General features: G+C 39.1%; 5 protein-coding genes across 6 annotated transcripts; all 5 read right to left on the reverse strand.

The window, feature by feature from the left end:
* Positions 1 to 55: 55 nt before the first annotated feature.
* LOC308084968 (claudin-4-like) lies at positions 56 to 23,713 on the reverse strand (the record flags this gene model as incomplete). Of its 2 annotated transcripts, none has more annotated exons than XM_080427971.1 (2): positions 23,657 to 23,713; positions 56 to 726 (listed from the first exon to the last, which is right to left on the reverse strand). In XM_080427971.1, the coding sequence occupies exon 2, from the start codon at positions 695 to 697 to the stop codon at positions 56 to 58; it is 642 nt and encodes a 213-aa protein (XP_080284097.1). In that variant the 5' UTR covers positions 698 to 726; positions 23,657 to 23,713. The 2 variants fall into 2 exon arrangements, with proteins under 2 accessions (XP_080284097.1, XP_080284096.1); XM_080427970.1 differs by lacking the exon at positions 23,657 to 23,713 and adding an exon at positions 4,877 to 5,175 and having other exon boundaries at positions 56 to 703.
* On the reverse strand, positions 6,508 to 7,736 carry cldne (claudin e). The gene has a single exon (XM_080427973.1). It carries the CDS (start codon positions 7,616 to 7,618, stop codon positions 6,986 to 6,988), a length of 633 nt encoding a protein of 210 aa, XP_080284099.1. The 5' UTR covers positions 7,619 to 7,736; the 3' UTR covers positions 6,508 to 6,985.
* cldnf (claudin f) lies at positions 10,382 to 11,714 on the reverse strand. The gene has a single exon (XM_080427969.1). It carries the CDS (start codon positions 11,560 to 11,562, stop codon positions 10,804 to 10,806), a length of 759 nt encoding a protein of 252 aa, XP_080284095.1. The 5' UTR covers positions 11,563 to 11,714; the 3' UTR covers positions 10,382 to 10,803.
* On the reverse strand, positions 17,518 to 19,044 carry LOC308084969 (claudin-4-like). Its single transcript, XM_080427972.1, has one exon. The coding sequence runs from the start codon at positions 18,765 to 18,767 to the stop codon at positions 18,132 to 18,134; it is 636 nt and encodes a 211-aa protein (XP_080284098.1). The 5' UTR covers positions 18,768 to 19,044; the 3' UTR covers positions 17,518 to 18,131.
* On the reverse strand, positions 21,215 to 22,392 carry LOC308084971 (claudin-like protein ZF-A89). Its single transcript, XM_080427974.1, has one exon. It carries the CDS (start codon positions 22,286 to 22,288, stop codon positions 21,665 to 21,667), a length of 624 nt encoding a protein of 207 aa, XP_080284100.1. The 5' UTR covers positions 22,289 to 22,392; the 3' UTR covers positions 21,215 to 21,664.
* Positions 23,714 to 23,994: the final 281 nt, after the last annotated feature.

A 23,994-nucleotide genomic window follows, 5' to 3' on the forward strand; every position in this document is an offset into this window, starting at 1 on the left:
ATGTTCATATTCTGATATGACATTTGGCCTTCAATACTCTCCTGCTGCCCTGGCCTCACACATAGTTCTTGACAGCATAGCCACTGTGAGCAGTAGGTGTCCTGGTCTGCGTGTAACCACTGGAATGGTACCTGGCCCTTTGCAGAGGAGGGCAGCTGGTGCACAACATGGCCCCTCCGCAGAACAGCAGCCCTGACGCCACCCAGCCGATGTAGATGGCCGCCCCGATCTCCTTTTTCAGCACCTCCGGGACGCGAGGGTTGTGAAAGTCACGGATGATGGAGCTGGCGGTCCAGGACACGGCCATGATGGCGGTGAGGCCGGCCAGGCCGAAGATGGCGCCGGCGCCCACCACCACCCTGGCCTTGATCCGCGGGTTGCTCAGGCAGTTGGTGCAGCGCGCTCCCAGGAGGAAGAGGAGGAAGCCCAGGCAGCCCAGCACCATGCTGATGCAGACGAGGCCGCGGGCGGCCTGGAGGTCGGGCGACAGGTCCAGCAGGGCGTCGTAGATCTTGCACTGCATTTGACCCGTGTACTCGTTGACGCAGGTCATCCACAGCCCTTCCCAGAACACCTGCATGACCACCAGGTGGGTCCCGATGAAGGCCGTTACCTTCCACATGGGCAGAGCACAGATCAGGATGGTCCCAGCTACACCCATCATGGACAGGCTGATGCCCAGCTCCTGGAGAGCCATGGGGCGCTGCACCCACTCTCTTCCTCGCGCTGTGGGGAAACACACATAGCAGACAGGAATCAGAGGATCATTGAATTAGTGTATTAGTATAGTTTCAGTAAACAACACAGCAACCATTTTGCATGAAATCAGAATCACTTTTATCCCCAAAGGGGAAAAAAATACACAATGAAAGTTACTTGAAATGATATGGTGTTGGTATTGTATGGTATTGTATGCACAGTAGGTGGACACACATGCACCTACTGTACTGTTACTGTAACTGTAACAAAACCTTTATTGCTATATTTTTAACTGGTCTGTGAAATAGATGGTACATGACTTGTCTCGTCCCATTTACACGTCCAATACTGACCCATACCCAGTCTGACCCAATACATATTGTTATTATTATCATTTTACTTGTATACGTATGTATTTACTTTGTTATACCTTACTATTATATTATACACTTTTGTTTAGCTCATCTGCTGTATTTGTCTTTCTTAGTTTTTCTTATGTAAGAGCAATGCACCAAGTCAAATTCCTTTTACAACATACCTGGCCCATAAACTGATTCTGATCCTATTGTTGGATGTTCAACATGGTGTTTTGCTTATCTTGTGCCTGGTATAATTATTTGTTTGACAATTAAGCCATAACAACATTTGATCTGAGTCGTATTTATTCAGAAACAAATAAATTAGCATCCAGAAATTAATTCAAATAAGAAACAAATTATTTTCCCTATACCAACAGGACCATATCACATTTGACTTTTAATTTTATTATGCTTCTAAATAACAATTATAATATTTATCTGCTGATTCATTTATGAACACATTTCTGGAAATGTACAAGCTTTTCCTGTAACTGCTTGCAGAAGATAGACATAAATCGTCAGAGCATAATAAAGATGTTTGTCATACTTTTGTATACTGTCATAGTTCCCAAACTACATAAACCACATTGCATTGAGTTGTGCATGAAGAAACATCACCACTAGGAAGCAGTATTTCAACATAGACAGACTGATGTAACCCCATATGAAAAGTCTATCTGATAATATATTTTGTGCAAAGGTAAAACAATTAAAAACAATTATCGTTCTAAAAGATTTTAATACATTTGATTAAAATTGTAGATTTTAAAAAATGCGTTGTGGGCATGTAGCTCGGCTATTTTTGCTATTTATGTGTGACGCCGTTGTAGCTACGACAAAGTATAAAATAGGGCGTAAGTGGTTAAAGGGGGTGTAAGTGATGTATTTTTGTTCAAATAAGTGTTAAATTCACAGTATCTCTATATTGTGATAGTATTAGATTTTTTTTGAGGATTACACAAGAAAGTCCTGAGACTTATTTCCATTGAGGTCCTCTTACAGTTAACAGTTAATAAGTTAAAAAATACATTGCAATACAAAACACATGCCAATAACAGTACATACATAAAAACAAGTGCTCCCTTATCTTTCCCTAATGACCCTCTATAGGGGAACGTTATAGGCCATGGTAACCCTGGATTCTACTGGGAGCCAGTTGAGCTCTCTAAACTGGTTCCTACCAATATGGGTTCTGGGTCCCACCCCTAGAATGACCACTGATCAGTCTATTCTGAGTTGACTGTAGCTTGGTTTTGAGGGATTTAATTAAGCCCTCGAACCAAGATGTACATGCAAAATCAAAGTGGCACAGAATAAGGGAGTTGGCCACCACCAGTTTAGTCTCCCTATCTAAGTACCTTGCTGTCCGTGCCAAAAACCTTGCTCCGGACCGGACCATATTTCGGCCGTCTAAGTTACCCTCCAAGATACAACCCAGGTATTTCACAGATGACTTTGCTGCTTTGTAGTCATAGTAATCATTGCTATAGAGCAGTGGTTCTCAAAGTGGATTTCAGGGACTCTCTGGGTTCCTTTATGGGGGTCTAAATTGACCCTTACAAGTATGTAACTCTGGCAGTATACGGTTCCATTTGTATACTGTCAGAGTTAAGGGGAGACCTTGAAACCATTGCTATAGAGTGTTTGTTCAGTAACGGGTCCCCCTGTCTCTCCATCTTTTTAGTGAACAGAAAATGCATTTTCATGTTGGGGTACCAATTTCATCCAATCAGGAGAGAGAACTAATAGGATAAAAGAATTGGAAAACTATAAAATTGAAGCTGATAAATGGGTTCTGTCTCCTGATTGGATTAAATTTGTGTCCCACGTGAAAACTTATTTTCTATTTATTAAACAGCTGGTTGCTAGTATAGAATGTCTGTTACTGAACAAACAATGCAATTATTAATAGCACAATGTAGAGCTATATAACCTTTTAACCAAAAATATCACCTACACTACCTTTTAATGAGAGTCAGACTAATAGATTGAATTGATTATAAAAACATATTAGAATGTTTTCGCTCTTGCTCATTGCTATATAAGAAATATGGTTCTTGATTATTCCATTAATTGAAAAAGTAATAGATAGAATAATTACTACGAATATAATCAATAGTTTCAGCCCTAAATATAATATACTCATATTAATCAATTGTTTGAGTAGCTTTTCAGTCTGTAAAAAATGCACCCAGTAACCTTCCAACTCTGGTGCATTAATGCTGTGTCATCCAAAATGTTCAATGAGAAACCTGTGTTATACTCAACACTCAAGCTAAATAAGAAACACCAGAGTTAACAATTCCAGTATATAGGGCCAATATACATGTGTTGAACAATAAACCCTCAACTTTTAAACAGTTGCTGCATAGTAATACATTTTCTTTTCTTTTCTTTTTTATATATCTTGTGAGAACTGTGAAACGTGACACTCCTCTGCTCTCTGTTGCGTCCCTGATGCCAGATCAGATAGTATGAGAACACAACACCATTCTATAACAGGTTGTTGGAGACAAGAACTAACACAAACTACAAATCACAACTCAACTACTCATAAACATTACTTATATTAGTTCGAAACTCTTAAATTTGAGACTCTGGCAGAATAAAATAAACACATGGACTGCACACCGAATTACTGAGGAGAAATATTTCATAAGATTAACATCATTCCAGATTTCAGTGATTCACAAAACAGCTACACAGTATTTATGCAATAACCTCCAGCAATGAGATACCAGAGCTGGTTGATTATTAGTGATAAGGCCCTGATAAACAGGTTTTCACAATGATAGTGTTAAATATTGCAACGTGAATATTTTGAATGATTAATCTACAAACAAGAATAACAAAACAACAGAAAACTGGCACTACTAAATGCCATTTATTTTGATAAAATCATGACAAAGTCCGAAGATATGCAAACTACAAAGCTGTGATTTCAAAGATCATTTCTAATTTATTCAAAAATTATTCATGTAAAAAACAGAGGTTATAATATTCAAGTCATCTTTATACAGATGGTAATGTTTTTATTACAAAGAAACAAAGTGTCATCCCCCAGGCTGGAAATTAGAAGCTGAAGTGCATATGTTTCCATATTGTACATGGTCGGTGCATTCACTCTTTCAAACAGTAGCTTTTTAATTATGTTTCCCAGCATGTCCTTATATTACAAGCCACCCGTACTCATTGATAACAAACCATGTCAAACAGACTTCCCTTTTGTCCCTTTGAAAGTCTCAAATATAAGTCTTCGACGGGGTAGAGGAAACTACTGAATCCTGTTTGCTCCGTACTCCTGATGACTTGGCCAGCAGGTAATTTGCAGAAGAGGCACTGTCTTCTTTGGGGGGACAGTTGGCACACAGCAGCCCTCCTCCCAAGATCAGCAATAGCGCAGCGCCCCAGCCGACATACAGAGCAGCCCCAAGCTCCCTTCTCTGGGCATCGGTCATTATAGGGTTGTAGAAGTCCCTAATGACCATGCTGGCGGTCCAAGACACAGGGATAAGGCACAGAATCCCGCTGATGATTAACACCACACCTGCTGCCACAGTTGCTTTTGCCTTGGACCTCCCCTCTGGAATGAAGTTGGTGCATTTTCCGCCGGCGAAGGCCATCAGGAGGCCAGCAATTCCTGTGATAATAGACACCACGACCAGCGCCCGGGCTGCCTGGAGGTCCGAGCCCAGAGCCAGCATGGAGTCATAGACTTTGCACTGCATCTGTCCTGTGCTCTGTACCACGCAGCTCATCCAGATGCCCTCCCAGATAGTTTGGGATGTCACTATGTTGTTGCCAATGAAAGCTGTGACCCGCCACATGGGTGCACCGCAAGTGATGATCACCCCAATCCAGCCGAACAGGGCCAGAGCGCTGCCCAGCATCTGCATGCCCATGGAACCCATACTGTACGTCCAACGACTCTATCTCACACGACAACACTTTTGAGAGAACATCGGAAGTCGATCGGGTGTTGATGTGCATTCGAAGCAGAGGAAAAAAGGGAGGTGTGCGATGCTAGCTATTAAAGACACTTTAGAAGCCCAGCCAAAGAATACCAGCCATGCAGGATTCTTTGTGTGAGGACAATATAGGTGGGGGTTTCATTTATTCACCAAGAAGGGAATCGTGTTACAAGCGGCTTTGTTGTTCCTACGACCAACAAGGAAAAAGGATGCATGTGCATGAAAATGCACCGGCTCGAAACTGAGATGTTGTGAATGCGTGACCCGGTCACAGATTGTTAGGCCTATCAACAAAAACAGCAACAGTGCACAGTGCTGAAATAAGAAGGTGAAGAGATTAGTTTGTTGACTGGGAGTTTGTTGACCCACACTTATCAACTATCATTGATACAAAATGATGAACACTCAAGACACAAAAAAGTGCTTACGGTTTTCTGTTGTCAATTAGAATGAATGAATGATTTGAAACCATAAGCACTTTTCATGAATTAATGAATGCTTATATTGCAGACTCATGGTCCATAGAAAACATACAATTACAAAAAACATAAACAATTTAGAATATATGTATGATCTAGCTACCAAATAACTAATATGATTATTTTTTTTACGGATATTTGCAATCAAATCATTTGAAATTGATGTTTGCATTTGTTTTAATGAAATGCTGATGTATTTGCCCTGCCCACAACACAAACCTATGACAATGCCATGGCAAAACAAATTCAACTTTTGAAAAAAGCTCTCACAACCGGTTCAGGGACATTCTTTTTGTACTGACAGAGGGCCAGTAGGCCCCATAGAGTGATACACTTTCACATCCTATATGTTTATATTGATGAAACAATTAGTCTGCTGTTTTTCTGATGCAATGTTTACAATCAGAAGTCATTGTTCTTATACTGCATAGGGAAGGATAGAAATGCTACTGTGCCCATCTTTATCTTATCATGTAGTCATTTAAAAAGTGGCCAAACCAAAGTTTGCACTGTAAAGTTACTTCAGTTCATTAGAAAGGAACAGCTACAACATTGGAAACAGGTTCAACCTGTTTCTGTTACGTCTGCAAGTCAAGCAAAAGTCTTTTTAGAATATTCTCAGAATATTATGCCCTAAATTATTTTTGTATATTGTCTTTATAACAGCATGGAAGTCATAGTAACAATAGTTTTTAGCTATTGATGTTTGACATGTGAGGACATTTTAACTTGTGTTGCAAACATTTTGCACACTAATACCCTCAAAGGTGCATTCCTAACACACCCAACAACATTTTTACAACTGATCTAGTTCCACTCTGACAAGGGTAGAATGTGGGGTATTGTTTTAGCGGGCGTTCCATAGATTCCTTGTTTTTGCGTTGGCAGTGTCATTAAACATAAAGAAGTAGCTGACCAAAACCATAGCACCGACACTTACAAATATATATCGTTTGGTATAATTTTTTTGAAGAGAGTAACCACAAAGAAAGGCAAAAATAGCATGTGTTTGAATGTTTTATTAAAAAGCAATGTCATTGGTTGTTCATATTGTAAACAAAAGTAGTTATTAAACATGGTTTGTTATCAAATACAGAGTATATCAATCATATACAGTACTCCATTCCATTTCTTCATTCTCCATTGTTGCATAGCTTAGATGTATATACAAAAAAATAAGCTCTGATACAAGCTTAACATAAAAGGCTCTTATTTAGTCCATTCGCCACCTCAAGACATGCAAGGACTTCATAAATTACACATAAATTGCACCGTACTCTAGGCAAATGTCCTCTTGTTCCCGCCAAAGCATTCTGAATTACTCAGGAAATGACATTTGGACGAGTGTTCTTCAATCGTGTGTCATTTTCAAAACATTTTCAGGGACGTTAAAGATGGGACGCATCATTTTACCAACTTGTGGCGCTCTCACAGTGGCAACAAATCATTTTCAGTCTTGTTTGGGTAAGCAGTCCTCTCAGACGTAGGCTCGGCTGGTGGCTGTGGACCTAGCCTGGGAGTACTTGACTGGATAGTTGCTGTCGTCTTTAGGTGGGCAGGAACTGCAGAGAAGGGCCCCTCCCAAGATGAGGAGGCCAGCGGTGCCCCAGCCGATGTACAAGGCCGCTCCCAGCTCCCTCCGCTGGGCATTGGTCATGATAGGGTTGTAGAAGTCCCTGATGATGGTGTTTGCAGACCAGCAGACAGGGATGAGTACCATGACGCCAGCAATGATGAAGACAATCCCAGAAGCGATGGCCACTCTGGCTTTAGCGGTCTCCTCCTCCACAAAATTGGTGCATTTGCCCCCGGCAACTCCCAGGAGGACCCCGAATGCGCCCGCGATGATGGCGATGATTGTCAGAGCCCGGGCTGCCTGCAGGTCCTGGGGCAGGGCCAGCAGAGAGTCATAGATCTTGCACTGCATCTGACCTGTACTTTGAACTACACAGTTCAGCCACAAGCCTTCCCAGATAGTCTGTGCTGTCACAATGTTGGCTCCGATGAAGGCTGTCACCTTCCACATGGGCAGGGCAGTCACGATGATGCTCCCCAGGAAGCCGATGATAGCCAGGGCAAAGCCCAGCATCTGTCGTCCCATTGACACCATGGTAAAGTGTTCTCTTGATCTCTATGAGTCAGAAGTTTAAAAAAAAGTAAGTCAAGGTTTTCTGTTCAGAGTGTAGGTCAGTTCAGCTCGGCTATAAAGATGGATAATGACTGGGTCACTTCGTCTGCAGTTATAAGAACGCCTTCAGAAGGGTGGAGTCAACGACTCAATGCCCTTCCTTCCTTCCTGCCTGACCTGAAACGTTTGTGGAGGGTAATTTTCCTGCCCGGCCAGATTCTTCACATAGTCAGTATGCGTAATGGGCTGTAGTTTCGGTGAGATGAGCATCAACCTTAAGCAGTGCACCATAAACAAAGGGAGGAGGCGCTAAATGCTCTATTCAAATAATGCTTTTGGTCACCAACCATTGGCTGAACAGATAACTCGAGGAGCCAGTCTTCACACTGGTTTCAGGGTAAAAACAAAAAAGGCTATCAACGATGGCTGTGGTCTAAAAAGTCCCTTTTCTTGTTTCTGTTTTATGATGTATTCATTAGTTGTTTTATCACCACGTTTGATTCTCTGTTTAGTTTTTTGGAGTGCTGAAGAAGGCCATCATGGCCGAAACACATCCACTCTATCAGGGACTGCTGCATTAAAATGTCCTTGCCCATACGCAAAAAAAGTAAATAATATATATAAATAATAAAGTAATAAAGTAATAAAGTAATAAAGTAATAAAGTAATAAAGTAATAAAGTAATAAAGTAAATAATAAATATTTTAAAAAAAAGTCATCTATAGTGAAATGAGGACAACTTGCATTCTGGACCCCCCAAAAATAAGACTATCAACAAAAGGACAAGCCTTAGAAAGTTAACCCCTGGGGGCGCCCGCTGGCCTAGTGGTCCAGGCTCATACCACTATAGGCTGATAATCCAGCTTGACAGCGTGCTGCGGGTTCGACTTCCGAACCCGATGACCTTTGCTGCATGTCACCCCCCCCCCCATTTACTGTCAACCTACTTTCCTATCAATAAAGGCAGAAAAAGCCCCCAAAAAAACTTTAAAAAAAAAAGATGTATAAGCTCACAATGCAAAGCATTTTGAGCTTGTAGATCTGCTTTCTATGCGTACGTCTATTATTACATGCCCAGAATAGGGACACTAGGGTTCATGTTGTTAAGTCAAAAGTTACTGGGATGAAGTAGCCTTTTTGTTCTTGATTTCATTATGTATTCATTGTTTTTTTTTTTGTCACCATTTGGCCTTGCACTATTTGTCAATTGTGTGTCATTAAATCTAAGGGTCCTTCACTCTGATCAATGTGAGCATTATTGCTCAAATTCATTATTGTGATCAATTCCTCATTGTAATCAATTCATCATTGTGATCAATTCATCAGTTGATCAAGTGGCATTAGTTAGAGCATTAGGTAATTGTATTTTATTTTATTTTAGTATTTTATAATATTGCAAGGCCAGTTGCTTATGGCATCATTGTACTCAGCCTGAGCCTGTAGATTTGGTGGGTGTGTTTGTAGGTTAATTAATACCACAGCTGCCTTTGATTGTATCGTGCCTCTCCTCCTGTATTTAACACGCCATGTAATGTATCAAGACCTGATGAAGACCATTTATGGTCGAAAGGTTGCCTAACAACAAATACAACTTTTTTACTGGGAGCTTAAACGGTGTGCGGAGTTCCCCTCTTTTCCCCTCTTGCTTCTCAGAGTTTAGATACTAATAGACTAGACAGGGCCCTAATTACTATCCCTTTACCCTGACAAAACAAATATTCATAACAACGTATAATGCAATCATAACACCTTATACAGCAAGTTATAATGACTTGTAATGTCAAGTATTATAATACTTTATAATTGCTCCCCACTTTGTATTAATATAATATAATTATCATCGTTATAATCCATTATAATCAATTGATGATGCTCTGCTATAATGCATTATAATCACAGTTATAATGCATTATAAGTGATAATAAGGCATTATAACAGTGATTAAAATGTGTTATGACAGTGAGTATAAGGCATTTTAGACATTATAATACAGCATTATTAAATGATCATAAAGTAACAAATAGCCACTTATAATAACTTATGATCATAGTGTAATGCATTATAACAGTAATTATAATGCATTATTACAGTGATTTAAAGGTGATACAAATGTAATAATAACACCTTATAAAATTATCATAATGTTCACTTTATAATAACTTATAATCACAGTATAATGCCTTATAAGTGATAATAAGGCATTATAAACGTGATAATAAAGCCTCATCAAATGATCATAAAGTAACAAATGACCACTTATAATAACTTATAATCGTAGTATAATGCATTATAATAATGCACAATAATAATTATGACACATTATAACAGTGATAATAAAGCATTATCAATTGATTATAATGGATTATAACTATGAGAATTCATTTGGCAGTTTGGCAGCAATTATGAAGTAACACTTGATACTTATAAGTCTTTATAACATGCCTTATAGTGTGTTATGGTTATGGTTATAAAGCATTATGAGTATTTATGAGTTCTTATAAATCTGATTATACAAGGTTATGATCAGCATTACAATGCCTTATAAGTATGTTCATGATGCGTTATACACATAGGATGCATAGCAAGTGCTACCAAAGAGGGATTTCTCTTCTTCTGTTGGTCTATGTTTATAAGAAACTACTTTAATAACTAATATTGACAATATAATACACACACACATACACACGCACGCATGCATGTGTGACTCCTACAAAATCCAATAAAGTACTTCATAAACCCTGGAAATCTCACTTGAACATGTTTTATTGAAATCATTTTCCAGTGAACACAATAAAATAAATCATCTCTCTTTACAAAACATTACATAATGGTGTACATATTGGTATGGCAACATAAAAATCCTCTCAAAGGACAAGTGGCAGGAGTTGACAAAGACCTGTGTGTTGCTTTAAGAGCATAATTATATTTCCGGGCAAGAAAACATAATATAATCAGACTCATAATAACCAAACTTAGTTATAGTGAATAGTGGAAGTTCAGATCCCAACAACACAGACAAGCACATACCAACCTGAACAAATAAACGTACTGTAGTGCAATATTATTTTTGCACTGGCAAAACATCGCAAAGAATCTTATGAAAACATCAGGACAGAAATCACAGTCTTTTCACAGGGGGAGTCTCTTTTCTGTCCATTTAAGCTTCTTTAAAGGTATTGTCTGGCTGAGTATGTGGTTGGTGCTGCATACGGTTTGCTGGGCGCATAGGATCCTGTGCCTGAGTATGGTCTACCAGGAGGGGGGCCATACACAGGACCATAGGTAGCTGGGTTAACCTGCGGGCCAGTGTAAGGGTACATGGGTGCTTGTCCGTATCCTGGGTATCCATACATGGGCCTATTATTGGGTGGGCATGATGTGGTCAGAATGATCCCACCGATAAGGAGCAGTGCAGCAGAGGCCCAGCCAATGTAGATGGAAGCTCCGATTTCTCTCCTCTGCGTCTCGATGGTCAGAGGGTTCATGAAGTCAGTGATGGTGGTCGCCGATGACCAGCAGACGGGGATGAGAATCAGGACAGCAGAGAAAATGATGAAGCAACCGCCCACAATCACCACCTGGGCCTTGGATGTATCAGTCTTCAGACAGTCCATGCACTTGGCGCCGATGAAGGAGACTATGAAGCCGATGAAGCCAAAAATAATGGAGATGATTACCAGGGCCCGGGCGGCCTGGAGGTCCCTCGTCAACCTCATCACCGACTCGTTCATCTTGCACTGCATCTGACCTGTGCTCTGCATCACGCAGTTCATCCACAGGCCGTCCCACACGATCTGGCCCGTGACAATGTTGGCTCCGATGTAAGAGGTCACCCTCCACATGGGGATGCCGGTGGCCACACACACGCCACACAAGCCTACGAAGCTTATGAACTGGCCTGCTACTTCCTTGCCGATCCGCCCCATGGTGAAGAGGCTGTGTCTGCGGTGGGAGAGAGAAAGCTTTGGGCTCACAGGTCTGGTTCTCCTACGCTCTGTTCTACCAAAATGACTCTCCGGACAGTTGTTTGTTGGAGGAGGAATGCAGCAGTAGGAGGAGTGTCATCTAGTGAGTTTTTCCAGCCAAACTAGATTCCTCTAGCCTATCACCATGAAGATATATATACAGGTGGAGGAGTGGCAACCATTTTCACTTGTAGTGTAGTTCTTGTGTATATGAAAGGATTCTTTCATATGCGCAGAGTTTACCAGGCTATTGTTTAGTTGGGTATCTATCTGCCAATCAGCAGATCAAAAGGACCCAAAACCGGCACTGATATCTGCTAAATGTGTCTTTACTGTAAGGGCTTTTATTCACACAAGGCTTGCTATGTGTAGTAATTCAGAAAATGAAATAATATGTCTGGATTGCACTTTGCAATACATTTGCAGTACATTTAGTCTTCCTTTTACTTCACAAAAAATAAATGTTGCATTGCTTTGGAAGCAACAAAAGCATTGGCTAGTCTCTCCATAAAGGCAGCAATAACCATAAGAATGACAGTGACACATGACTTCCTTTATTCTTAATGGAAGTCATGGATGACAATGTCTCCTGAGGTATTGTTTCTCAATGTGGGGTCTGGGGACCGTCAGGGGTCCTTGGAGGGGGGGGGGGTCCGGGGGATCCCCAGCTAAATTATTGATAATTAATCTTCACCATTAGTATGTACAAGTAAATACAACTAGAGAACATACAATAATTCCTTACTACATCCTTATTACTTATTTTGTATCTCGTCCAGCATCTGTGTTTCATGCCTGTTGTGCTGCTATGGGTATTTTGATCAGTTTCACTGTTACATACTGTATGCCTACTGTACATAGGAGAAAAGGAAGTCTGGACCAAATGACAGACCATTATCTAACAATAAAAATGTTCTTAGATTGAACAAAGTATCTTATCAAAGATAAGATAGGGGTCTGTGGCCATCAGGTACAGGGGGGCTCAGCTATGGAACAGCTATATTGAGATCTCATCAAAGTCTGCTTTACTAAATCATTTTAAATATAAACTTAGAACCCATTTGATTAATCAAATTTAACAATTGACATAGACTTCAACTTTAACACTTGCAAATACACCTGTTTCTACTAATATGTTTTTCTTTTCTCTCTTTCATTCATACTGTGTATCTATTGTTGTATTATTGTCTCCGCCAGGCCGAAAGGCATGGCGAGAGAGTATGTTTTGCACCCTGTCCGTCCGTCCGTCCGTGTGTCCATCAGTCTGTGAACAGCTAATCTCCGGCACCGTTGGCCCGCTCGCTGCGAAACTGTGCACACACACTCCCTGGATGCCAATTCAGAACCTCTGCCCCAAATGTTTCACATGGGCCTGTTATAGCGCCACCAGGAGGCCGATTTGTGCAAAACTATTTTTTTTATATTACTCCTACAGATTTTATCCAAACATCACGCAAATTGGTACACAGTGTCTCTATAGTCATGTGATAAACACGGATCTGTCCGATTTTCCATATTCCATCCCGATTGGCTAAAATTGGCTTTCAAAGTTTGCAGTATTGGTTCGTTTTGAACAAAATGCCTCAAATCATCAACGTAGCATGCGATTTCTGTGAAATTGTGCACGCACATTCCCACTAGGCCGAGGAAGAAATGTCACCCTTTTCACATTGGCCTGTTATAGCGCCACCAGCAGGTCTAATTTAGCAAAACACATTTTTGGAACAAACTGCCTCAAATCATGAATGCAATGTCAAATCATGAATGCAAGGCCTAAGAAGAAATGGCACCCCTTTTCACATTGGCTTATTATAGCGCCACCAGGAGGCCACAATAACCTACCTGACCTGGCAGAGACCTGTGCTCAGAGGAGCACTTTTTCTAGTTTTGTTTTTAATTTTTATAATTACTTAGTATTTTTGTTGAGGCGAGATTAACTTTATAACCCCCACAGGGTTTTCTAAATCTCACCTACACAACCCAACCCAAAATTATGCTGTTGTTACAAATGTGTTGTTTTTAAATGTGCAAATAAACAAAAAATAAATAAAAGGGTTGAGACCATTTTCCTGATAAATAACAGGCCAAATGAATGATGGAATTTGTAACCCAAAACGACCCCACAAAACCTGAATAGTTTAAAGAGTTGTCTCCACCGCTCCCACATAGATTAGATTCTATACGACATCCTACATGCATGATCTAGTCCACCCCATCGTCTATCACAAACACTTTGGTGACGGTGAGAAAAGTGGTCAAACTAGGCCATGTGCATACATTTTATAACTGCATAATCATTTTCTAACTAACTTTGTGATGTTCTTTTATAACTTTTTAAGCAAAGAATTAATATTTACCCAAACCAAAAGGTTACTTTGAAAGACAGACAGTAAAACTAAGAGTCTGCTACAGTTTCTATCTTACATTGTAGTTATTTAAATTCACAGGAGTAAATGAACAGTGATCATCAAGGAGATTGTTTATTTACAGTAAAATAAAAATGTCAAGTGTACACAATATTGTTATTTCGGCATTAGAATTAAAATATTTAGAACAAATAATTCTTCTGAGGTTATTCAAATAGGAAAAGGATTCTTTCATATGCGCAGAGTTTACCGGGCTGATTGTTTAGTTGGGTATCTATCTGCCAATCAGCAGATCAAAAGGACCCAAAACCGGCACTGATATCTGCCAAATGTGTCTTTACTGTAAGGGCTTTTATTCACACAAGGCTTGCTATGTGTAGTAATTCAGAAAATGAAATAATATGTCTGGATTGCACTTTGCAATACATTTGCAATACATTTAGTCTTCCTGTTACTTCACAAAAAATACATTTTTAAAAAATGGCATGCTTTGGAAGCAACAAAAGCATTGGCTAGTCTCTCCATAAAGGCAGCAATAACCATAAGAATGACAGTGACACATGACTTCCTTCATTCTTAATGGAAGTCATGGATGACAATTGTCTCCTGAGGTATTGTTTCTCAATGTGGGGTCTGGGGACCGTCAGGGGTCCTTGGAGGGGGGGGGGTCCGGGGGATCCCCAGCTAAATTATTGATAATCACCATTAGTATGTACAAGTAAATACAACTAGAGAACATACAATAATTCCTTACTACATGCTTATTACTTATTTTGTATCTCGTCCAGCATTTGTGCTTCATGCCTGTTGTGCTGCTATGACACCTTGATTTATCTCGGGTCTATGGGTATTTTGATCAGTTTCACTGTTACATCTACTTTATGCCTACTGTACATAGGAGAAAAGGAAGTCTGGACCAAATGACAGACCATTATCTAACAATAAAAATGTTCTTAGATTGAACAAAGTATCTAATCAAAGATAAGATAGGGGTCTGTGGCCATCAGGTACAGGGGGGCTCAGCTATGGAACAGCTATATTGAGATCCATCAAAGTCTGCTTTACTAAATCATTTTAAATATAAACTTAGAACCCATTTGATTAATCAAATTTAACAATTGACATAGACTTCAACTTTAACACTTGCAAATACACCTGTTTCTACTAATATGTTTCTCTTTTCTCTCTTTCATTCATACTGTGTATCTATTGTTGTATTATTTAGTTTTTTATTTGTATAATTACTTAGTATTTTTGTTGAGGCAATATTAACTTTATAAACCCACAGGGTTTTCTAAATCTCACCTACGCAACCCAACCCAAAATTATGCTGTTGTTACAAATGTGTTGTTTTTAAATGTGCAAATAAAGAAAAAATAAATAAAAGGGTTGAGACCATTTTCCTGATAAATAACAGGCCAAATGAATGATGGAATTTGTAACCCAAAACGACCCCACAAAACCTGAATAGTTTGAAGAGTTGTCTCCACCGCTCCAACATAGGTTAGATTCTATACGACATCCTACATGCATGATCTAGTCCACCCCATCGTCTATCACAAACACTTTGGTGACGGTGAGAAAAGTGGTGAAACTAGGCCATGTGCATACATTTTATAACTGCATAATCATTTTCTTTCTAACTTTGTGATGTTCTTTTATAACCTTTTAAGCAAAGAATTAATATTTACCCAAACCAAAAGGTTACTTTGAAAGACAGACAGTAAAACTAAGAGTCTGCTACAGTTTATATCTTACATTGTAGTTATTTAAATTCACAGGAGTAAATGAACAGTGATCATCAAGGAGATTGTTAATTTACAGTAAAATAAAAATGTCAAGTATACACAATATTGTTATTTCTGCATTAGAATTAAAATATTTAGAAAAAAATAATTATTCTGAGGTTATTCAAATAGGAAAAGGATTCTTTCATACGCGCAGAGTTTACCAGGCTGAATGTTTAGTTGGGTATCTATCTGCCAATCAGCAGATCAAAAGGACCCAAAACCGGCACTGATATCTGCTAAATGTGTCTTTACTGTAAGGGCTTTTATTCACACAAGGCTTACTATGTGTAGTAATTCAGAAAATGAAATAATATGTCTGGATTGCACTTTGCAATACATTTGCAGTACATTTAGTCTTCCTTTTACTTCACAAAAAATACATTTTAAAAAATGGCATTGCTTTGGAAGCAACAAAAGCATTGGCTAGTCTCTCCATAAAGGCAGCAATAACCATAAGAATGACAGTGACACATGACTTCCTTCATTCTTAATGGAAGTCATGGATGACAATGTCTCCTGAGGTATTGTTTCTGAATGTGGGGTCTGGGGACCGTCAGGGGTCCTTGGGGGCGGAGGGGGGATCTCCAGCTAAATTATTAATCTTCACCATTAGTATGTACAAGTAAATACAACTAGAGAACATACAATAATTCCTTACTACATCCTTATTACTTATTTTGTATCTCGTCCAGCATTTGTGCTTCATGCCTGTTGTGCTGCTATGACACCTTGATTTATCTCGGGTCTATGGGTATTTTGATCAGTTTCACTGTTACATCTACTGTATGCCTACTGTACATAGGAGAAAAGGAAGTCTGGACCAAATGACAGACCATTATCTAACAATAAAAATGTTCTTAGATTGAACAAAGTATCTTATCAAAGATAAGATAGGGGTCTGTGGCCATCAGGTACAGGGGGGCTCAGCTATGGAACAGCTATATTGAGATCTCATCAAAGTCTGCTTTACTAAATCATTTTAAATATAAACTTAGAACCCATTTGATTAATCAAATTTAACAATTGACATAGACATAGACTATGTTTTTCTTTTCTCTCTTTCATTCATACTGTGTATCTATTGTTGTATTATTTTGTTTTTTATTTTTATAGTATTTTTGTTGAGGCGAGATTAACTTTATAAACCCCACAGGGTTTTCTAAATCTCACCTACACAACCCAACCCAAAATTATGCTGTTGTTACAAATGTGTTGTTTTTAAATGTGCAAATAAACAAGAAATAAATAAAAGGGTTGAGACCATTTTCCTGATAAATAACTTGTAACCCAAAACGACCCCACAAAACCTGAATAGTTAAAGAGTTGTCTCCACCGCTCCCACATAGGTTAGATTCTATACGACATCCTACATGCATGATCTAGTCCACCCCATCGTCTATCACAAACACTTTGGTGACGGTGAGAAAAGTGGTCAAACTAGGCCATGTGCATACATTTTATAACTGCATAATCATTTTCTTACTAACTTTGTGATGTTCTTTTATAACTTTTTAATCAAATAATTAATATTTACCCAAACCAAAAGGTTACTTTGAAAGACAGACAGTAAAACTAAGAGTCTGCTAATAACTGCATAATCATTTTCTTACTAACCATGTGATGTTCTTTTATAACTTTTTAATCAAAGAATTAATATTTACCCAAACCAAAAGGTTACTTTGAAAGACAGACAGTAAAACTAAGAGTCTGCTACAGTTTCTATCTTACATTGTAGTTATTTAAATTCACAGGAGTAAATGAATCATCAAGGAGATTGTTTATTTACAGTAAAATAAAAATGTCAAGTATACACAATATTGTTATTTCTGCATTAGAATTTAAATATTTAGAAAAAATAATTCTTCTGAGGTTATTCAAATACACCCCATGTAAATTGAACACTTTTGGGAAACGATCTTTTTCAGTTTTCCAAAACGATAAGCAAATGCTTAAATCCAGTATTGATTTTGATGATGTCAATAAATGTACATTCAATAAAAACAAAATATTGAATAAAATGAATCTATACATCCATTGTTTTGTTTTCCACACTAGCTAGTCTGTCTCAGTCATACAGTATATCTTCCAATGCAACAAATGAAGACCTCCTGAAAACCCTCCTTTCTTAACAAACTGCTGTGACAACTCTAAAAATAGAAGACACATGCCACTTGTCAATTTAATTTCTACAGTGGCGCCCTGTCAAAGCGACAGATCTAGATAAAATGTAATTGTATCATAATTTGGCAGAGCCAGTTAAAATCCCTAATTATTACCCCTAAAATACTTTCAAAGCAAACTATACAACATCAATATTGAAATTCTTTCTCCATTGATAATCGGAAACATTTGCATTGTTTTTCTGCATCTTCATTTAGACATATTCCCGGGATGTGGCACTGGACCTCACAGGTGTAAATTTGGGCACGTAGTGGTGTTGATCGTCTTTTGGGGGACAGTTCCAGCACAGTAACGATCCCCCCATCAGTAGCAGAGCGCTAGCTCCCCAGCCAATGTAAAGGGCTGCTCCTAACTCCCGCCTCTGGGCTGCAATCATCATTGGGTTGTAGAAATTCTGGATGATGGTGTTGGCGGACCAGGAAACTGGGATAAGACAGAGAATCCCTGAGATGATGAACATAACTCCAGCCACAATGCAGGCCTTGGCCTTGGACCGCTTTTCCTCAATACAGTTAGTGCATTTCCCTCCAGCAATCGACATGACAACAGCAAAGATACCAGTTAAGATAGAAATGATGATCATGGCACGAGCCGCTTGGATATCCTGAGGCAGAGCCAGCATGGAGTCATAGGTTTTGCATTGCATCTGGCCTGTACTCTGGACAACGCAGTTCATCCACATGCCCTCCCAGATGGTCTGGGCAGTCACAATGTTGGCACCGACAAAAGCTGTGACCTTCCACATGGGCATGGCGCACACCACGATGACCATTAACCAGCCGATCAAAGCCATTGCAAGGCCTAGTAGCTGAATCCCCTGAGAAACCATCTTTTCTGCCTTCTTTCCTCACACACTCCCATCAAAACGAAGAGGTCCCAGAAAGTGGAGGCGCTGCATAACGTCCAGAATAATGTCCAGCTTTTATAGATTTGAGCTGTGAGAGGAGGGGACTCAGACATGAGGGTAGGTGATACCATAAGCCTCAGCTGCAGTATGCTGGGATTGTTTACACACAAACAGAGGCTCTGTGACCTCCAGTACTGCTGACCTACCAGAAAACAGCTTCAAGGTCAGAGACACCAGAAAGAAAGTCTTATTTATTACACGTGTTTGTAAGAAACCTTCTTTACACAAGGAAATTACACTTACATAAAATTATATATAGCCTATATGTAATTTGAATCCATATATATATATAGGCCTGTGTGTGTGTGTGTGTGTGTGTGTGTGTGTGTGTGTGTGTGTGTGTGTGTGTGTGTGTGTGTGTGTGTGTGTGTATATACATATATATATGTATACATATATATATGTATATATATGTATACATATATATATATATGTATACATATATATATGTATATATACATATATATATATATGTATACACCCATATATAGGCAGGGCCACATCACTATGACTCAGACATAACCATAACAAACATGATACGCCCATATAGGCATATGGATATCCAGCTGTGTAGAACTGCATATCAAATATGCCCATATATGAGCATACCTACATATGGGCATATATTGATGACATCAGGGATCTCCATATGCCAATAAAAGGGTCATGGACTGACAGATACAGAAATCTCCATATATGACAGACGGGTACTCTGACAATGCCCCCAACACTATGACTCAGACATATCAGTCGGATCGGCGGAGCGATGTAGGTGTGAGGGCCGCAACTTTTAGTACATATGGGTCATTCCAGTATTGCGGGTACCGGGTACATTTCGAGTTTAGAAAGAAAACATATTTTAGACGATTTTTTCCCACATGTTATGTATTTGATGATCTTAAATATATCTTAATTATCATGAAAATGTATGTAAAAACTGAAAATTAATCAACTCTGTTACTGACAAATTGGGTCAAATTTATAAAGTTTTGCTTTGAAATGTAAGAATGTTTTTATTCAGTTTAGTTTTAATTCGTTTTTAGAGCAGGTTTCCTATTTAAAAAAGAAAAAATGTAATGCTTAGTTTCAGTTCGTTTTTATTCCTTTTAGTATTAGTTATTTTTTTCATACTTCTGGTTATTTGTCAGGTGCAAGGATTCAAAATGGTCAAAATAAGTCATGGGAAATCAAAACTAACAAACAATATTCAGTTACAGATGAACCACCAAAATGTATGAATGTGTCTGAGGTTAGATACAGGTGTGCTTGGTACAAATCAAAATAGCCAATATTAGACTAAAGTAAGACGCACTTGAACAAAAGAACATAAACCCATTCATAACAAGACACATTTTGGGGGGCCACTCTCAGTGAGCACAATGAAAAAAACATGAACAAACTCAAGAACCTAATAAACTGTACAGGTTTGATACATTTATTTACCACAATTATAGTGGTATAAAGTAACAAAGTACACGTACTCAAGTACTGTACTTACGTAAAGGTTTGAGGTATTCTTTTACTTTCTTCAGTATTTACAAATTTCAATGCTTTTACTTCTACCCCACTACATCTCAGAGGAAAATATTGTACTTTTAATCCACTACAATTATATGAAAACTTTAGTTACTAGTTACTTTGTACACAATCTGGGAACCCTTCGGCAACTTTGTACAAAACTAAACACGTCAGCCCTATATACATTTTGAACTGGGACATTCTGCACAATGAGTACTTTTACTTTTGGTACTTTAAGTATATTTTGATGCAGATACTTTTGTACTTTTACTCAAGTACATTTTGAATATGGGACTTCTACTTGTAACAGAGTATATCTACATTGCCTACATTTACCTAAGTAAAAAATGTGAGTGCTTCCTCCATCACAGCACATTTATCAACTAAATAATAACTAAAGCAGAAGAAGGAAGCGCTGCCTGGGTTCAGTCTAGTGGCTTTGACAAACAGGTGCTCTTTTAAACAGCTAGGTATACATAGAAGCAAAAAAAAAAAAGTTCTCTTTATGGAAGACTGTAGGGAAAAAGGAACTGAGGCATTCCGTCTTCAGGTGAAAAAATGTATTTATTGAGCTATAGGCAACAGCTGACAGACGTGTTTCGACACTGACTCAAATACAGCCTTTTCTGTCTTTCTGTCCATGTGTAATGCGTTATTCTTGGGATGACTTTGGGACCGCTCAGTAATAAATAAGTTTGTTACTATGCAAGTTTTATTTTTGTTATGTACAATCATCAGCTCAAATCCTTGTAATGCATAGAAAAGTCCCAGATTCTCAGTATTCATCAGTTTCTTGTAATGAGAAATCCATTTGGGTGTGGTGTAACAATAAAAGGAACACATGAAGCAAGTTAAAGTAAAAAAGTGTATTTACATTTTTAGATTATTCACACACAACACACATATTTTACGATGAAATGATATCTTTAAACACAAGAGCTTAGTTGAAATGTTTTGAAGTTGAAAAGAAAAAGAATGTCCCATTTAAATACATGTTTGTAACTCAATCTGTAAGATACTCATTCAGACACTCAGTTCATTTTCACCGTGGTTTGGGTGTGGTGTCTTCTTTAAATCCCAGTGGGGTTTCTATTCTATTCAACTGACGAGCCATCTGTCTGAGGGCCAACATAAAAGCATCAAGCCAAACTGTGATATTAATATTTCTATGTCTTACAGATATCACATTGTATGTGACACTTTGAATGAATAAAGGTGAGCCATCAGGTATTTGACCCAACGCACTGCACAAGTCCATCTTAGTCTTTTTCTTTCACTTTGTCTTTGACCCAAAATGTTCTTCAGACGTAGTCCTTTGATCCTGCGGTCCTGGGAGCCGTGTATTTGGCAGAGTAGCTGTCCTTTTTAGGGCAGTTGGCGCAAAGGAGGGCACCGGCCACGATGAGGAGGCCAGAGGCCCCCCAGCCAATAAAAAGGGATGCACCCAGCTCTCTCTTCTGGGAGCCCGCCGTCATTGTGTTGTAGAAGTTATTGATGATGCCGTTGGCGGACCAGCAAATAGGGATGAGGCACAGAATACCAGATATGATGAACATCACACCAGCTGCCACGCAGATAATGGATTTGGTTCTCTCATTTTCCACGCAGTTTGTGCACTTACCCCCGGCAACGGCCAAGAGGATGGCCACAATGCCTGTCATCAGGGAGATAACCATGAGGGCACGGGCGGATTGTATGTCCTGGGAGAGGGCCAGCATTGAGTCATAGACCTTGCACTGCATCTGTCCTGTGCTCTGTGACACACAACTCATCCAGATGCCCTCCCATATGCTTTGGGCAGTTACGATACTCTGTCCAACGAAAGCTGACACCTTCCACTGGGGCAGGACGGTGGCAACGATGACCCCAACCCAACCGATAATGCCCAGGGCAGCGCCCACAATCTGAAGCCCAGCAGACACCATGTCTTCTGTAAAGGTTCTTGTTATGTCGTCCAAAGGAGTTCCAAAATATGCGAAAGCAGGTATGTCTCCAAATCACTTGAGAGATCCCGAAGTGTAAATGTTTGGGTCAGATTGGAGTGGGCCTTTTATATTCTTTACTCAGGAGGGGCTTGACGTATGCGTAACACACAGGTACACTGTCACACATATGTCTGACGTGCCAGTCATCCCACTCCACCCCTAACGGGCATGTATCATCATGTCAGTTTTCAGCTCCTCTCAAAATTGCTCCAGGTGAAGGGACCACAATGAGTCATTGGTATTCAAAGGTTTAACTTAAAACAAATTAAAAGAAGACCATAGGGACAACACCCTCCAAATTACAGTATTGAACCTAAGCTCCATATTTTTCCAGTTATTTTTTCTTTGTGGGTAGTCTATTCTCTTTAGTGTTTTCTTTCCTGGGACAAACAGTAAAAGAAAGCTCAGACATGGGCTTCATAAGGGAAACAAAAGAAGGAATTCACTGACGAGAATAAGACTGTTTCCAGGGATGAGGGTCAAGCCGTTACACCACAACACTGTTTTTACACTATAATCTTTCCTGCGTTGTGTTTCGTAACAGCTTTGTACAATGGTAATTAAATCTCCATAATGTGATGTCAACCTAGGAGGATCATGGGAGAACAGATGGTAGAATAGAATGTATCTGGTCAGAATCCTATCGTTTTTGGTTTGGACAAACCAAGTAATGTCTTACAGCTTAGTTTAAGCATACTATTGACAAAGTCTTTTTATGGTCAGGATATGACTATTTGTTTTGGCTGTTGAATGATCTGTTAAATTGTTAATTAAATGTTGCTGCCTGATGTTTGTAGTTGTAAAAAATGGAATACACAAATTGCTACACACATTAAATGTGCCAAAATGAGCAAAACAATGTACTATCCACAATTAATGAATACAATGTGGGACAGAGCATATACCGCAATATGGTATGAGTATGATCACATTGTGAAACAGAATTCTATAATATCAGTAAATAATTCATATCAGAGTCAGAGGTGAGGTTGGCAACATTACATTTAAACAGGTCTTTTGTTATAGGCTACTGCTAAAACAATGTTATACCTTTTTAACTGTTGATGTCAAAAGTAAGTCCTAGTCCTTTTTGTGAAATTGACTTTATTCTTAGTGTGCAAATGAGTACACAATAGGAGAACATTTCCTAAATTCCATCCCAATAGATCAGTTTAGTGTTGGATCTTTCAAGTTATCATAGTATAAAAGAATACAATGTGTTTCATCATATCAAATACAGTACAATAAAAAATTTCTCTTCCTACTTTATGTGAGTTAAAGTTTACAGAAAAGAAAATCAGTGCTGACCTTGCAGGGATGTGATGCCAGCCCTTTAGGGTCGGAGGGCTGAAGCCTTCTCTTGTAGTTTGCCAGGGAATGGGTGTGCTTGCTTTCCAGGAGTCTTGCTGGCTCTATAGGCTGGGGTCTGCAACAACGTAACAACATCAATAAGACATGGTGGAAACGACAAACAAAAACCTGAGTGATTTTCAGTTGTTGGACTGTCGCAAAAAAACAGGGGATAGAGAGTGGGGCTGAAGAGCGGTAGAAAGAGAATCAGATTGTTGCAGGTAAATGAATGGAGGCACTGTGTGAGAGCCAGAACTGCCGTTAGGACTATAATGCCTCTATTTTACCCAAGGTAA

This window comes from Gymnoscopelus braueri, assembly GCF_963280865.1.
Source record: "Gymnoscopelus braueri genome assembly, chromosome: 5".
Classification (NCBI taxonomy): Eukaryota; Metazoa; Chordata; class Actinopteri; order Myctophiformes; family Myctophidae; genus Gymnoscopelus; species Gymnoscopelus braueri.

Coding starts and splice junctions, on each gene's coding strand:
- cldnf (XM_080427969.1), bottom strand. CDS start 11,562: ATGGGGCGGATCGGCAAGGAAGTAGCAGGCCAGTTCATAAGCTTCGTA.
- LOC308084969 (XM_080427972.1), bottom strand. CDS start 18,767: ATGGTTTCTCAGGGGATTCAGCTACTAGGCCTTGCAATGGCTTTGATC.
- LOC308084971 (XM_080427974.1), bottom strand. CDS start 22,288: ATGGTGTCTGCTGGGCTTCAGATTGTGGGCGCTGCCCTGGGCATTATC.
- cldne (XM_080427973.1), bottom strand. CDS start 7,618: ATGGTGTCAATGGGACGACAGATGCTGGGCTTTGCCCTGGCTATCATC.